General features: G+C 56.5%; 2 protein-coding genes across 5 annotated transcripts; one reads left to right on the top strand and one right to left on the bottom strand.

Moving 5' to 3' along the window:
- Positions 1-424: 424 nt before the first annotated feature.
- GSTP1 (glutathione S-transferase pi 1) lies at positions 425-3,646 on the bottom strand. Of its 2 annotated transcripts, none has more exons than XM_032489993.1 (7): positions 3,548-3,646; positions 3,369-3,404; positions 2,824-2,930; positions 2,631-2,718; positions 1,507-1,610; positions 1,311-1,418; positions 425-784 (listed from the first exon to the last, which is right to left on the bottom strand). In XM_032489993.1, coding segments are annotated over exons 1-7 (708 nt in total). In that variant the 5' UTR covers positions 3,549-3,646; the 3' UTR covers positions 425-520. The 2 variants fall into 2 exon arrangements, with proteins under 2 accessions (XP_032345884.1, XP_014407230.2); XM_014551744.2 differs by having other exon boundaries at positions 425-669; positions 3,548-3,644.
- Positions 3,647-8,406: 4,760 nt separating this feature from the next.
- On the top strand, positions 8,407-13,459 carry CABP2 (calcium binding protein 2). 3 transcript variants are annotated; one of them, XM_032490473.1, is made up of 7 exons: positions 9,383-9,439; positions 9,975-10,151; positions 10,712-10,742; positions 11,631-11,765; positions 12,204-12,313; positions 12,428-12,575; positions 13,198-13,450. In XM_032490473.1, exons 1-7 carry the CDS (start codon positions 9,383-9,385, stop codon positions 13,221-13,223), a joined length of 684 nt encoding a protein of 227 aa, XP_032346364.1. In that variant the 3' UTR covers positions 13,224-13,450. The 3 variants fall into 3 exon arrangements, with proteins under 3 accessions (XP_032346365.1, XP_006176051.2, XP_032346364.1); XM_032490474.1 differs by lacking the exons at positions 9,383-9,439; positions 9,975-10,151 and adding an exon at positions 8,407-8,571; XM_006175989.2 differs by lacking the exon at positions 9,975-10,151 and having other exon boundaries at positions 9,212-9,439; positions 13,198-13,459.
- Positions 13,460-15,352: the final 1,893 nt, after the last annotated feature.

Raw genomic sequence — 15,352 nt, 5'->3', positions numbered from 1 at the left:
CAGGTGTGTGAAACACCCAAGTGTGTGTGTCACTCCCAAGTGTAGTGTATGCGCAGCACCTGAGCCTGCAGAGACCAACCACCCTGCATGTGCCCAGGTGATGGAACTCATCACACCGAAGGCAGGGTTTGTCTGTTACATTCACAACTGCCCTTCTCTCAGATGGAGATGGTTCCCCAGGTTGCCATAACTAGGAGTGTCCCTGGGAGGTCAACCGCCTCCTGCAGGAAGTCCTCCAGGATGGATCTTTGAGGTTTGGAGTCTCATCTTCCTCTCTGGACTTGGAACTTCTCTTTGTCTCCTGGCAGCTCTGGAGGCCTGAAGCTTTTCCAGGGCCCAAACCAGCCCTCATCCTCCCCTGGGAAGGGGCAGGAGACCCCCTGTGGCCACCCAGCCCCTCAGTGATCACAGCACAGCTGTCCTCTCACCGTGTTTATTGGTTCCCTGGGCAGCCCTTCTCCCAGGGGAGGCTGACTGGGCTCATATCTTGCGGCCTCCAAAGATGGGGCGGTTAACATGCTCAGGGGAGGCTAGGAAGGCCTTGAGCTTGGGCCGGGTATTGAGGCGGGTCACATAGGCCGAGAGCAGCGGGAAGGAGTCCAGGCAGCCAGGGACCAGGACCTGGTGACTCAGTAGCAAATCCAGCAGGTTGTAGTCCGCGAAGGAGATCTGCAGGGCAGGGGGCGCCAAGAGGCTTGAGCAGGGTCAGGAGAGAGAGGGGTGGCTGGGAACACTGGCTGCTCCAATGGCAACCTGCCAAATCCACTAAATTCGGAAGCTCAAACTGAAATGAAACCAAATATCCCATGACTTCTCCAAAAATAGTTACAGAATAATTAATTGGAAACCAGAAGCAATCAAAAAAGATGTAGACACACATTTTACAATTTATGCCAAAATTCACTCAAAATTGTCCATTAAACAAATTTCAAATGTAAAACTATAAAAACTGTAGATGAAAATAGAGAAGAAAATCTACCTAACCTTGGGTTTGGTGATGAAGTTTAACACAAAACCCCAAAAGCCTATCCACAAAAGAAATAAAATTCTGAACATGACTTCAAAAATTCTAAATTCTATGAAATGTCTGATTCAGAAAGCCAAAAGACAAGCCACAAACTGAAATATATTTGCAAAATACATATCTGATAAAGGATTTGCACTCAAATTACACCAAGAACTCTAGAACAAACCCCATTTTAAAAAAATTTTTAAAGGGGGGGGGTGCTTGACAGAGTCATGGCCCTGCTCTGGGTCTCAGTTTGCCCTTCTGAGAAACGGACCTATAATGGGTCGGACCCAGCACTCACCTGGTCGCTCACGATGAAGGCCTGGCCCCCCTGGTTCTGGGACAGCAGGGTTTCAAAAGGCTTCAGGTGCCTCGGCAGCTCCTGAACATACTGGGCCTTGCCCTCCTCCTGCAGAAAGGAGCGACCTCAGTGGCGGCATTCAGCGCGTCTGGCCAGGGCGGCCTCCCAGCCCCAGCCCTCAGCACCAGCCACTCACACAGCTGTGGTGGATGAGGTGGCCGCAGAGCCTGCGGAGGTCCTCCACGCCATCGTTCACCATGTCCACCAGCGCTGCCTCCCGCTGGTCTTTGCCATAGAGCCCTGGGTCAGCCGACAGGCAGCATGTCAGTTCTGCCCAGGCGGGTGCCCCTCTGCTCGCCTCTTTCCCCAAAGCCCACAGGCCTCAGATCCCTTGCATTGTTCTGCCCAACTCTGCAGCTCCCATCTCCATGAGTGCAAGGGAACGTACGTAGCTGAAGCCCACGCTGCCTTCGGGGCCACATCTTAGGTCCCTGGGACTCAGGAACTCTCTGCCCAAATAGCCCCAAGCCTCTCCTCCAGGTTGTCCCCCTACAAGGGTGGACTGAGCCTCTGATGCATGCCTCCCTAGGCCTGAGGGGTGGCCGTTTGTGGGGCCTGGACAGAATGTGGCATGCAGACTGGTGTGTCCCTCTGCAGTGCAGGACAGCATGGAGTGGGAGAGGGGGAGGCAGGCCGACGCTGGAGGCCTCTGTCCTCTTACCCTGGGTCCTGCAGAAGTTAGGCTGAGCCTGGGCCTGGCTGCTCCCACTGCTCTTCTGTCCTGTTCCCTGATTGCCACATCCTCCCGGGGACCCAGGGCTTTTCTGGACACCCCCAAGCTAGCCAAAGAAGAGGCAGCCACCTCCCTCACCCATATTCCTGCCACACTTGAAACAAGGCCACAAGCTTGCTCACTGTGAGCATGGGTTTCCAGATTCAGGTGAGGCCAGAGCAGGAAGAAATGGGCAGGAGGTCTGCTTGGAGCCCCCTGGCAACAGCCACAGTGGCCTCTAGCCTACAGCGGCACACACGTGGCGGCTGGTAACTGCTTCTGAGCTGTCATCCAAGAAACAGCCCCTAACAGCCTGGCTAGGGGCTAGCCTGAGATGTAAGACCCCTGCCCAAGTGGACTGGCAGCCTCAGCCCTATAACCCAGACCCACCCTAACCCAGGCCCTGCCCCTTCCTTGGGGACCCTTTGGTCCACCCTCCAGCTGGGCAGGACTGGTGGCTGCAGGTACAGCAGCTCGGCTCCAGGACATCTTGCTGGGACCTGTCAGGTGCTTTTCTGGTCTGGGTTGCCTTCGACCTCAGGACTCACCAAGTGAGCGGCCCAGGTGTCGGAGGATGGCATTGGACTGGTACAGGGTGAGGTCTCCGTCCTGGAACTTGGGGAGCTGCCCGTACAGCTGGAAGGAGGGATGGTTCGGTGAGGGACGCAGAGCTCAGCTGCCCCCCACCTACTGTTGCCTGGCAAAGGCCCAGTACCTGCCCTGCCTGACGCAGTCACTCACACAGGAGGCCTTGAGTGGGCCCTGCAGCCAGGTCTCCTTGGTCACCACCTCCTCCTTCCAGCTCTGGCCCTGGTCAGCTAGCAGCATGCGCATGGCCTCACAGCGCCCTGGGGGAAGCGAGGACCGGGTAGCGGGGATGGGCAGAGACCCCAGCCAGGCAGTGCCCTGGGGGAGTCCCGATAATGGGGACTGGACATGGGGACAGGATAGAAACCCTAGCTTGGGAGGCTGATGCAGCAAAGATGAACTGTGGAGAAAGAACGGAGCCCTCAGCCCGTGCAGTGTCTTAGTGAGGTGGACAGGAACAGAGACCCCAGCCCACAGTGCCCCAGGAAGGGACCAGAGACGGATACATGCACCACCTGTGGCCCCAAGAGGATGCAGCCACGAGGAGAGCTGGCCCTGGCCAGACCCGGCGATCCCGGCCCCGCCCCCGGCCTCCCTCATCCTGCCTCCAGCCCTGGCCAGAGCCCTGGGAGCAGCCTGTGAGTCCGGCCGGCGCACTGTCTGTGCCCTTCGCCCTCCTGAAGGAGCAGTGACCGCACCTCGGGTGGGGAAGTAGAAGATGGTGTAGGGCGGCACTAGGAGAGACAGACAGGACGTTGAAGGAGGACCCCGCGGGGATGCAGGGCCCAGGGGCCGGCAGCCTGGTCAGGGGTCAGACCCCCAAGAGAGGGGGTGGCTCAGCCGGCCCCGCCCTCCACCCTGTTTGGACCCTACTCACTGGCGGCGGTGGAGCGCAAGGGCGGCAGGAAGTGGGGAGGAGCCCGGAGGCCTGATATTTATGGTCCAGCTCCACCCCCGCCGCCCCACCCCAGGGATGCGCCAAGTCACCCGGCGGATTTTGGTCCTGGGCGAGGCTGGGTGTGGCGAGGCGGGGCCGGATGGGCGCACCTGCTCGTCTGCAGGGGTGCATCCTGCCTGCTGGGCTGTGGCTTTACAAGATGCACCCACCTCCTCTCCACACCAAACACACAGAACTTCTCAGGGCCCTCAGAGGGCCAGGATTGAGCACCTGCACACAGTAGGTGCCGCATAAATGCTTTTGGCATGCATGAATGAATTTCAATAAACATCCATTTACACATCCTGTCTCCATGATAAAAATAGCAAACCCTTAGAGGTCTGTGTTGAGAGCTTTACAGATATTAAAACCCTAAGACTTGGGCCTGTTCTGATTCCGCTTTACAGAGGAGGAAACTGAAGCACAGAGTGACTTTCCCAAGGTCACACAGCTAGTGTACAGGTCTGGTTGGCTTCAGGGGTCTCACTTCTAACCCTCATTCTTTTTTCTGCAAGGCCCTGTAATCTTCAAACCGGTTTTTGACCGAGTCTACATGCTCTGTACTCTCCAAATACAGACTGAGCCTGGAGATGTGAGTGGTTGAAAAGACTGGATGGACTGGAACGAGCAGGGCCTCCTGGCCCTGGGAGGGCTGTATGCTTCCAGGCAGAGCCCCATGCCGGCCTCCCTGCAGGCGCATCTTCACCCCGAGCCCAGTTCTCCTGGCTCCCCTTCCCGGTGGCTGGGGGTCGGGCTGGGCAGTGGCGGTCTTCCTTGGGAGACTAACTCAGCCTGGTTTCCCTCTCAGAGCCCCAAGGAAAGAGGAAGGCATCCTTCCCAGGTGTGGAGGTGTCCACCCAAAGCACAGGAAAACACCAAACATGCCTAATCGGGAGGACCCCTTAGCCTCATTGGAGCCCACAGCTGCCTGGGGCTGGGAGTGGGAGGGGGGCGCTGGAGCTGGGTTCCGTCTCTGACTCACAGCTGAAAGAACATCTGCCCAGCATTTAGCAGCTTACAAAGAGCTGTCGTATAAATGGTTTCACTTCATCTCCACAGTACCCTGGGAGGGAGGGAGTCACGCTCCCGCTACGCAGAAGCAGACACCGAGGCTCAGGGAGGTCCATTTATCTGCTCTGGCCTGGAGCTGGCATGTGCTCCTTTTGCGCACAAGCATCACAGACCCGGGGCAGCCTCCTGCCGGCTCGCTCTCTCCAGCCGTCACGTGCAGGTCCCCTGGGCAGGCAGCCCCCAGGATGGCTTGGCGCTGTGCTGTGGTGGCTGCTCTTACCCACAGGCCCAGCCTGTGGCTTAGGTCTGTCGCTACCCTGGGGCCTCCTCTGGGGCCCAGAAGCATAGCTTTCCCAGCCGACAGGGCCAGGCACCTCCCTGTGTCCACCTCCGACCTCCAGTCCATGTACACATCAGTACCTGTCTTTGGTGGGTTTTAAAATATATGTAAGCACTTTATTGCTACATGAAAGTCACCCTCTTAAAGCCTGCGTTCTGTGGTCTTTAGCATATTCAGTGTTGTGCAATCATCACCACTAATTCCAGAACATTGTCATCATCCTCAAAAGAAACCTTGTACCCATTAGCAGTCATACTTCACTCCCCCGCGCCCCATCCCTTGACAACCACCAATCTATTTTGTCACTATGGATTTGTCTGTTCTGGATGTTTCATATAAACAGAATCATACACTATGTGGCCTTTTGTGTCTGGCTGCTTTCACTCAGCAGGGTGTCTTCAAGTTCATCTATGCTGTACCCCGTGCAATACATCATTCCTTTCTGTGGCCAAATAAAATTGGGTGAGATAACACTTTTTCTTTATTCACTTATGCATTGATGGACATTTGGGTTGTTTCATTTTTTGGCTGTTACGAATAACGCTGCTGTACACAGTTGTGTACAAATGTTTGTGTGAAGTTATGTTTTCAATTGCTTTGTGTATGTACCCAGGAGTAAAATTGCTGGGTCATATGGCAACTCATTTTGAGGAACTGCCAGAGTCTTTTCCAAAGTGGCTGCACCATTTTATTAACCCAACAGCAGCATATGAAGGTTCCAACTTCTCCACATCCTCACCAACAATTGTTGTCATCTGTCTTTTTTCACTTCAGCCATCCTAGTGAGCGTGTAGTGATATCTCAGTGTGGTTCTGTGTGTGGTGTTTCCCAGTGCCGAGCCTGGGTTTGGCTTGTGGGTGGAGAAAGAGTCATCCATCATTTTTGCCATCAGAGGAATCACAGCTCAGAGCAGGGGAGATAGACAGACGCAGTCTCCATTCACACGCTGGTTATATGTCTCTGCAGCGAGTGAGCTAGATGTCAGGGGAGACACCGCAATAGGTAAGACATGGCCTCCACCCTAACGGACTCTTTTTTTTTTTTTTAATTTTGGTCTTCTCTACTCTTTTTTTATTTTGGGGGGAGGTACTTAGGTTTATCTATTTATTTAAATTATTATTTTTTAATAGAGGTACTGGGGATCAAACCCAGGACCTTGTGCATGCTAAGCACAACACTCTACCACTAAGCTATACCCTCCCCCCTCCTAATGGACTCTTAATGAAGGATATAAGACCTTCACCAGCAGTCTATCCACCCAGCCATCTACCCACCTCCACCTATCTGTCTATCCATCTACAGAACCATCTACCCAATCATCCAGCCATCCAACAACCAAACGTTAGACCAGTAGTCTGTCAAAACATCCACCTACCCATTTACCCATCATCTCATTTACCTACCCAATCATCCTCTACTTGTCTCTCCATCCATCTCCTCGTCCACTCATCTATCCATCCAGTTAACCATCCATCCAACCATCTATCTATGCAACCATTCATCTACCTACCAACCATTTAACCACCGGCCCTTCAAATCATCTACCCATCCTTCCATCCAGTCAGCCACCCCACTGCCCATTCATTCATCCATCCAGCTTCCCCATCTACGACCTTGCAGAAAACAAGAGAATTCCTGTCTCTGAGGGATGTTTGCAGTGCTGCTGGGGACACAGTGCACTCCTGGCCTCTGGGGGGAGCTGTGACCTGAGGTGCAGAGGAACTGAAGGATGATCCTCACACCCACTCAGGGCTTTGTGGGAGCTGTTGCCTCTGCCTGCATGGCTGCCCTCCTTCATGTGGTCACTCCCTTCATCCCTGTGGTCCTGGCTCACAGGTCACTTCCTCAGCCCCCTGTCACAGCAAGGTCCCCGTTCTCTTCCCTCTCCATCCTCCTCTTGGGTCCCTCCCTGCACTTAGCCTTCCATCTCATTCTGGGTTTGCTGAATATGCAGCTCCCACCACGTGGGAGTTTGCAGGAGGCAGGGACTGGTTTCCAGCACCCAGGAAGGCAGAGCCTCCACAAACATTTGCTGAGGATGGAGCCTCTCTGACGTCTTCTCCAGTCTCTTGCCACACACATCCTTTCCAGGGGCCACTGACCCTGATTTCTTCCTGAGGGCCTCCCCTCACATACCCTGCTGGAATTCATTGCCTGGAACACTCCAGTTCACAGCTGATCCCTGTCGGGAACCCCGGGACTTGCCCAGGACCAAGTTAAATATTGGTGGGCAGTGCCTCATCCGCTCCAGGAAGCATTCCTGAAGCTTTGGTCAGTGCCCCCAAACACTTGGGGACTGTCTGTTGGCCCTTTTCTGAATTAGATGTGTCTGAGAGCAGGGTCTTCAGGGCAGACAGGGTCTATCGTGTGGCCCCAGCAACTGTCCCCGGGCTGGATCCCAGCAGACCTCAGATGTTTGCAAAAGGAATACATGAACAGATGGCCATGCATGGCCAAGAGAGGCCAGAGCCACCAGCTCAGGTGGCAGGTGCCTGGCAGGATCTAGTTCCCTCGGACAAAGGCTGGTGCAGGGGGCAGGTAAATAAATCATGAGAGGCCTGAAGCCGGGCTGGGGCAGGACAACTGACCTCATTCTGGGAGGTGAGGAGCAGGTAGCTGGGCGGTAAGTGGACTGGGGGCATGACAAGGGGCCAGGAGAGGCCCACCCCCACCCTTTTCCCTGAGAAGCAGGAGGCTGGAGGTCAGCAGAAGCTGGGTGGGAGACGTTGGCAGGAGGCGGGCGGTGGGGAAGTGCAGAGGTACCAGGGCACTGAGTGAGGAGAAGGGAGCGTGTCTGGGGCGGGCTTGAGTGGGGATGCTCTTTCCAGAATCCAGGAGGCATCCTGGGAGGAGAGATGGCGAGAACAGGAAATGCAAGGATGGACAGACAGATGGACAGACCAATATGAGAGAGTCTCATGCAACAGAGGGAGGGAACTGACAAAGAGATGGGCACGAGGGGACAGAGAGACACAGCTAGACAGATATCAGCCAGGAGCAGAGGGTGCAGAGAGGACCACAAGTGAGACAGACACAGAGAGACACCCCTGGAGCGGCCGGGACAGAGAGCAACACAGAAACAGAGGTGGAAGGGGATGTGGGGAGGTGCAGAGACCATGAAGAGAAGCCAGGTGACCCAGAGTCGGCAAAGACAGTGTGGTGCGGTAGAGCCCCAAGGCGCAGTCTGTGTCCAGTGTGAGGGCTGGAGGGTGGCGGGTGCAGGAAAGGCTAAGATTTCAGGCTGAGGCTGTGTGAGGGGCCTGGGGAACTAGGGAAGACGTGGGCCTCGGAGGTCCTGGGGCTCCATCAGCCAGTGCAGTGACAAACAGGGAGCAGAGTGGCAGGGGACCACACCACAGCTGCCCACTAAGTCCCCCTCCCCAGGAACAGGGAGAGCGGAGCGGGGCGGTGCCCCTCAGCCAGCAGAAAGTGCCAAGCCCTCGACTCCATGGCCCTTGCCCAGAGCCCGGCAGACGGCAGCCTCCCCACGGGGGACCCCAGCCCCTCTGAGGGCACTCCCGGGCCTAGCCGGACCCCTGCCAGCCCAGCAGCCACCAGGCGAAAGGCACTTCTCCAGGAGCTTGAGGCCCAGGTGCAGGCCGCCTACGGGCAGGTAAAGGGGGCAGGGGTGTGGGGCCATCTTCAACTGGGGGGACCCAATACTACAACTGGGGCCCTGGAGGACAAACCCAGGGCTGAGCCCAGGGAGGGGAACTCAGACGGATGGGCATGTTGACAAAGGGGTCAGTCAGTCAGTCAGCTGCCCAGCAGGGAGGCTGGCGTCCCTCCCCACCTCTGCCCTCACTGGGCCCTGCTTCCAGCCCACAGAGCCCAGAGTCAGCTGCCCTCAGCTCCTCAGCAAAGTACAAGGGCCTGGCAGCTGGTCCAGGCGAGGATGCTGAGGGCAAGCAGGCTGGGCAGATGCTCTGAGGTGAGAGCAAGGGTCCTGGTGGGAAGGCGCAGGGGCTTCCTAGGTTAGGTTTGCTGTTCTGGGAGGACAGCCTGCCCTGGGACACCAGACACACAGTTTCCTCCTCCCAGGTCCAGGCCCTGCTTCTCAAGACATTAAATCTCTCCTGTTGGGAGAGATTAGGGGTAGGGGTGGGGGGAGAGGATGCAGGAGAGGGGGTGTCTAGAAGACCCTCAGGAGTGGGCATGAGGAGGCTGTGCCTTCCAGGGGGCCTTTCACCCGGGGTGGCCCCCCTCATCAGCAGAGATGCTCAGAGATAATCCCGGATTAGGACCCAAGCCCCTGTGCCCAGGGCTCCCCGCCTGCCCACTCACCCCCGATCTTCCCCCACAAAACCCTAGGAAAATCCCCTGCAGTGCTCCAGACTCTCACTGGGAGCGGCTGGGGGCTGGTGGGAGCCCACAGCATCCTCTGAGGCCCAGCTCTGAGCCGCCCCTGGGACTCCAGGCCTGGCATGGTTCAGGGGCCCATGGGAAACTGTGCCAAGCGGCCCCGACGCCGGGGGCCTAAGGTAGGAGGGCTAAGGGGAAGAAGCCAATGCCAGGAGGCTGGACTGGACCCTGGAAGGGTCTGGTGGGGTGGGTGGAGCCCTGTGTAAGGGCTGGGCTGGGGTTACAGGTCGGGCATAGCAGGGGGATGGAGGGATTGCTTCCCATTGCCCTAGACCGAGATTTTTCCCGGCAGCCCCCAGACTCTGGCCCATCCTGGTCTTGACTCCTGCAGACCACTGGACCTCTTCTGCTAAGCCCATCAGGCCCCCAGCCACCCATCCAATGGCCCTGTCCCTACTGCTGTCCCTGTGCTCTGCCAGCTAGTCTTGGCCTGAGGGACTCGGAGGATGTGCTCAGGGTCTCCCTGTGCCATTGGCTTTCTGAGTAACCTTGGCCAAGTCTCTTGCCTTATCTGGGCCTCGGTTTGTTTAACTGAACAGCTTAGAGTGTTGACGGTGAGGGTCCCCCATCCTGTGCTGGGTTCTAAAGCTAAGAGAGGCTGATGAGTGGATGGAGAGGGGCCAGAGCCCCAGCTCACGGCTGGCTCTGCTGCAGGACCGCTGGCAGTGGCTTGGCTCCCCCCCAGGGGCCTCCCGCCACGGCCCAGGCCCCAGCCCCAACCCTGAAGAACAAAGGGGCCCAGGGCCAGGCATCCAGGGCTACTCGGTGCTCAGCAGCCTGGTGGGGCCCGCCTGCATCTTCCTGCGGCCCAGCATTGCCGCCACCCAGCTCGTATGTACGGCCACTGCCTGCCTGCCTCCTCATTTTTCCTCTCCTTGAGTGGGGGCCTCAGAGCAAAGGCACAGAGATCTGGGAGTATGGGGTGTAGGGAGGAGTGGAGAAACAGACACATTATCAAACACGGGGGAGTCCTGGGGAAACATGCCAGGAAAACAAGAAGAGGGGGCAGAGAGAGACCCAGAAGAATGGCAGAGACAGCCACCAAGGGGATGGGTAGGGAAGGGGCAAGACAGGGACAGAGATGTACAGTGACACTGAGGCCCCCATGGCAAAGCCCAGGGTTCTGCCTGAACCCAGACCCACCTCTGGCAAATGGAGCTCCTGGCCCTAGAAGAGGGTGGGCATGGGGGGAGACCCTGGGAAAGATCTGGGCAGGGGACAGGGAAGGGGGGCCCAAGATGCCCAGGCCTGTCAGCAGGAATGGCGGGGGGAACCAAGTCTGAGCAGCGCCAGACTCGGGCCCTGTGCCTGCATGTTGTAGGGGGCTGAGTAGGGGACCTCAAAGAACAAGAGGGGGTCCAGGAGTTCTTAACCCCTCTGTGTCCCCTCAGGACCGGGAGCTGCGGCCAGAGGAGATTGAAGGTAAGCTTTTGGGGAAAGAACTAGAATTTCTAGAGTTGGGGGCATAGGGTGGGGCATACAGGGTAGGGGGCATTGAGTTGGGGCCTGAGCAATCTCCAGGAGGAATGAGGAGCAAGAAGGCTGCAGGGGACCAGAGCAAGAAGATGGGGACAAGACTGAGCAGGGAGGGGTTGAGAGAACCCCCAGCGATCAGTTCCCTCATCTCCTTTGCCAGGCAGGTCACAGTCCCATTACGTTTGTTCATTCAGCAAACCCTTCCCAGGTGCCCACTGTGTGCCTGGCCCTGTGCTGGGCCCTGGGGCCCGTGGCAAATGGGACAGATTTGGCCCATGTCCTCAGAGACAGATGTCAATAAGTCAACTACAAGTACAATGGTGCCAAGTGCTCTCAAGGAAGTGAACAAATGGGCCGAAGGGGACTGAATTGAGAGGGAAGACTTCCTTGAGTCAGTGACATAAGGACCAAAGAGGAGGGGAGAGTGTTCCAGAATGTGAGCTCCATGAGGTCAAGGATTTGTTTTTCTCTCTTTCTTCCTTGCCTCCTTCCTTCCCTCCTTCCCTCCTTCCTTCCCTCCTTCCCTCCCTCTTTCCCTCCTTCCTTTCTTTCATTCTCTTCCTTCCTTCCTTTTCTTCCTTTCTTTCTCTCTTTCTTTCTCATTCTTCACTGCCATATCCCCAGTACCTAGAACAGAGCTTAGCACATAGCAGATGTCCCTTAAATATTTGCAGAAAGAATGAATTAAAAGAATAGCATGTACCAAGGCCCTGAGGCAGCAAAGAGAAATGGGTGTTTAAAAGGAGAAAATGATCGGACCAAGGGGAGAAGGTTCAATCCAGGCTGGGATCCAGGGGCACATGGGGGAAGGGCTGACCTTGTCCTGCCTGGCAGAGCTGCAGGCTGCCTTCCAGGAGTTTGACCGAGACCGGGACGGCTATATTGGCTACCGGGAGCTGGGAGCCTGCATGCGGACATTGGGCTACATGCCCACCGAGATGGAGCTCATCGAGATTTCACAGCAAATCAGTATGTGCTATGCCCCGCCCCCAGTTCTCCAGAGGCCATAGTCATGGTCAGGACAGCTGGACAGCCTAGGGAAGAGGGGTGTCTACACAGGTTGGCCCCCAGAATGACCAGGAGAATCTCACTATCCCCTGGGAGGTGTGTGGGTCAAGGACTATTGTCCCCATTTTTCAGATGAAGAAACTGAGTCTCTGAAAGGTTAAGTGACTTGCCTAAGGTCATACAGCCAGGTCATTGGAGCCAGGACTTGAACCAAACTGAGCTCTTCAGGAACTTCAAGGAAAGCCCTCAGGAAATACAGATGACCCAGCCTGTGAGGCCCAGAGGGAGAGAGAGGCCCATTTAGTGGGGCAAGGGAGAGGGACACAGGCCAGAAGGGGAGGGCAGAGGGCAGGGGAGGGCCAGGGTTGGGCAAGGGTCTCTGATGGGCGTGGCCTCCAGGTGGTGGGAAGGTGGACTTTGAAGACTTTGTGGAGCTGATGGGCCCCAAGCTACTGGCAGAGACCGCAGACATGATTGGCGTCAGGGAGCTGCGGGACGCTTTCCGGGAGGTGCGGTCCCTGGGGCAGGAGGGCGGGTGGGGACTGCGTGTCTGCTGTGAGAGAGGGGCTGCCTGGATGAATGATTCGATCTGTAACCCAACGGCACAACCGACGCAACCACAGTTTGACACCAATGGGGATGGCTGCATCAGCCTGGGGGAGCTCCGGGCGGCCCTGAAGGCCCTGCTGGGAGAGCGCCTCAGCCAGCGGGAGGTGGACGAGATCCTCCAGGACATTGACCTCAACGGGGATGGCTTGGTTGACTTTGAAGGTACTGCCCACCACTCACCACGCTCAGCACCACTTACCCCTGGAAGGGTTTTAACAGAGAAAGAAGTGATGAAGGGAGCATTATGGGTGTGCCCCAGGCCCTGTGCTAAGCACACCTCTGTCCTCTCCCAGTTAATCACCATGAGAATCCAGGAGGAAGGAACTATTATCAGCCCCATAAGCAGGAGGAGAAAGTCAGTCCTTAGGAAAGTGTAGGTCCTTAGCAAAAGAAGTGGATGGAGCCAAGATGTGAATCCAGGCAGCCACCCAGGACCCAGCTCTTCCTCTATGCTTCAGTCCCAACTGAGGGGAAATAAGGATTAAATAATAATAGGAAGCCAAGGAAAAGCAGTATGTAGAAAATCTCCAAAGTAGTGTTCCCAAGCTTCCTAGTGGCCAAAGCAAAGAGGAAAATAGGTTCAGTTACAAGATTTTTTTTTTTCCCATAAGACAAAGCCCCTCTTCCTAGGCCTTCCAGAGGCCTATTCGCTACCAGATCTAGGGGACTCCCTTGCAGGCCCTGCCCTCAACTACACCCTGTCCCACCCCAAGGCCAGTATATTAGCCTCACCTCTAGGGAGGTCAAGAATAGCAGACTCAAAACTTTGGCTTTGTCATGGCAGAGTTTGTGCGAATGATGTCTCACTGAGCCTGCACAGAAGCTGGAGGCAGCAGACAGGACTTGGGACAAGAGCCACTGCCTGCCAGTGTGTTCCTGGAAGCCCATCACCTCCCGCTGGGACCCACCTCCTCTTTTCCCCTACAACCCCACCCCCTCGCCTGTGTGCAATGCCCTTGACTGCCCTCATGCCAACTCCCCACTCCTCCACCAAGCCCCCTTGCCCATCTGTTTCTCTGACAATAAAGCATCTTCGAGCTGGGGGAGATAGCTTCACTACTCACTTGTTCACCTTGTAAGACCCAGTATTTGGTCCCCAAAAGTGAAGTCCTAGACCACAAGCTCCCTTGACTGTGAACTTTGGGTGGCTAGGGTCCCTCCCTGGATCAGGGGCCTTCCCTGGACCCTGTGGCCAGCCCAGAGCAAGTGCTGGGAAACAGCCCTGGACGAGTACATCCAACCTGTTTCTCCTGGAGCTGGGTGTGTGGTGGCCCCACATCCTGCGAGTGGCTCCTGCTGGACCCAGGATTACAGCAGAGGAGCCAGTGCGTGAGGGCTTCTCCCACGCTCCATCTCATTTCGTCTGAGAGGGATACTGCTCAAAGCTCCCTTCAGGAAAGAACTTGCTGGTCAGCTGAGAGGAGTGAGTGAGCTCACAGCCCCCTTCAGAATATACCTCAGCTTTTGGGCTAGTGCTTCGCCCTTCTCCGGAGCCGGGAGCCACTGACCTAGCCGGCAGGGACCAGGCTGCGCACGTTTTTGACTAATGGGAGGCTCCTCTTGCAGGTGGTCTGTGCTCTGAGCTCCCCTCCAGGTTAGCCGAGGTGTGGTCAGATCAGCCTCGAATCAGAGGCTCTCCTGCCCAATCCTGCTTCTTCCTGCTTTCTCTTTTTTGTCTCTCTAACTTCATCTTAATGTCTGCTTCCTGGGAAAACCAAATGACACATTTCCTCACTCCACCCCTGCCATGGTCTTCATGGCCCCATTTTCCAGATTGAGGACCCCCGGAGGCCAAGTCCCATAGACTTGCTGGAAGTCACGCCGCTCCACTGCCATCTCTCCCCTCCAGTCCATGCAGCACTGGATTATTCTTCCTAAACTGCCATTTGCATTTCATCACACTCCTATTCAGAAACTGGTCATGACCCCCTGTGGCCCCCAGGATGATCCAGCCCCTTTGCCAGGCACCACAAGTCTCTGGGAGGATGAGGAACTGGCATAAAGTCACACACATTAGGATGAAGCAGAGGTGGGACTTGCACCAAGGCCTGGGGACTATAAAGTCACAGTGCCAACAAGAAAGGGTGCCACCAGGTCAGCATGGACCCAAGACAGGCCCCAGGCTCTTCGAACTACGGCCAAGTCCTGGCTGGTCTGTAGAGCGTGGCCTGACCAGGTGTTCCCACCTGCTGGGAGGAAGCTTTCAGTGCTTGTGTCTGGTCCTCACCATCTCTGTGGCTGACAAGATAGCCTTGAGACAGAGTAGGCAGGCAGCCACCGGTGCTCCGCCCCAGCCCAGAGCTTAGTACCGAGGTGCCAGGGCTGGCTGCAGCAGCCTCAGTACCACTTGCCTGGCAGATCACAATTAATCCTTAATCCTCAATTAGGTGATCTCTCCTGCCAGTTTGGCAGGCCTAGGGATGACGAAGAAGAGTTGCCCCAGCCCTGCAGCTTCTCCCTCCCACCGCCCTCCACCGGCTGGCACAGATGGCATCACTGCCTGAAAAGAAGTCTGTCCCCTCTGCAGGGGCTGGGGATAGTGATGGACATGTGCCAGGGGAAGACCAGACCCCACTCAAGGTCAGCCTCCCACAGACCCCTGGCCCCAGCTTAGCAGGCTCTGTGGTTGGAGTTGGGGTTGGGGGGCAGTTGGCAGGATGGTCTTAATTGGCTACAGTGTGACTGCTGACATCAGAAGTGCCCACAACGTCCCCCAAGTCTCACTCATGCCCTGCCACCCCAAAAAGGCTACTAGCCCGGAAGTTCCAAACAGACATAGCTGGAGCAGGGACCACGGCTGGGAAGAAACAGTCAGCAGGCAGCAACCATGCCGAGCCAGGAGCCCCTCCCCACCTGAAGGGGCCGTCTGCCACCCAACTCAATTGGTTGCTGCCAGCCGGAGCAAGCCAGAGCCACGGGTCTTCTGGTTTTCCAAAAGA

Source organism: Camelus ferus, chromosome 10 (genome assembly GCF_009834535.1).
Source record: "Camelus ferus isolate YT-003-E chromosome 10, BCGSAC_Cfer_1.0, whole genome shotgun sequence".
Classification (NCBI taxonomy): Eukaryota; Metazoa; Chordata; class Mammalia; order Artiodactyla; family Camelidae; genus Camelus; species Camelus ferus.
The sequence above is the reverse complement of the archived record's forward strand: the minus strand, read 5'-3'. Positions and strand labels throughout refer to the sequence as shown.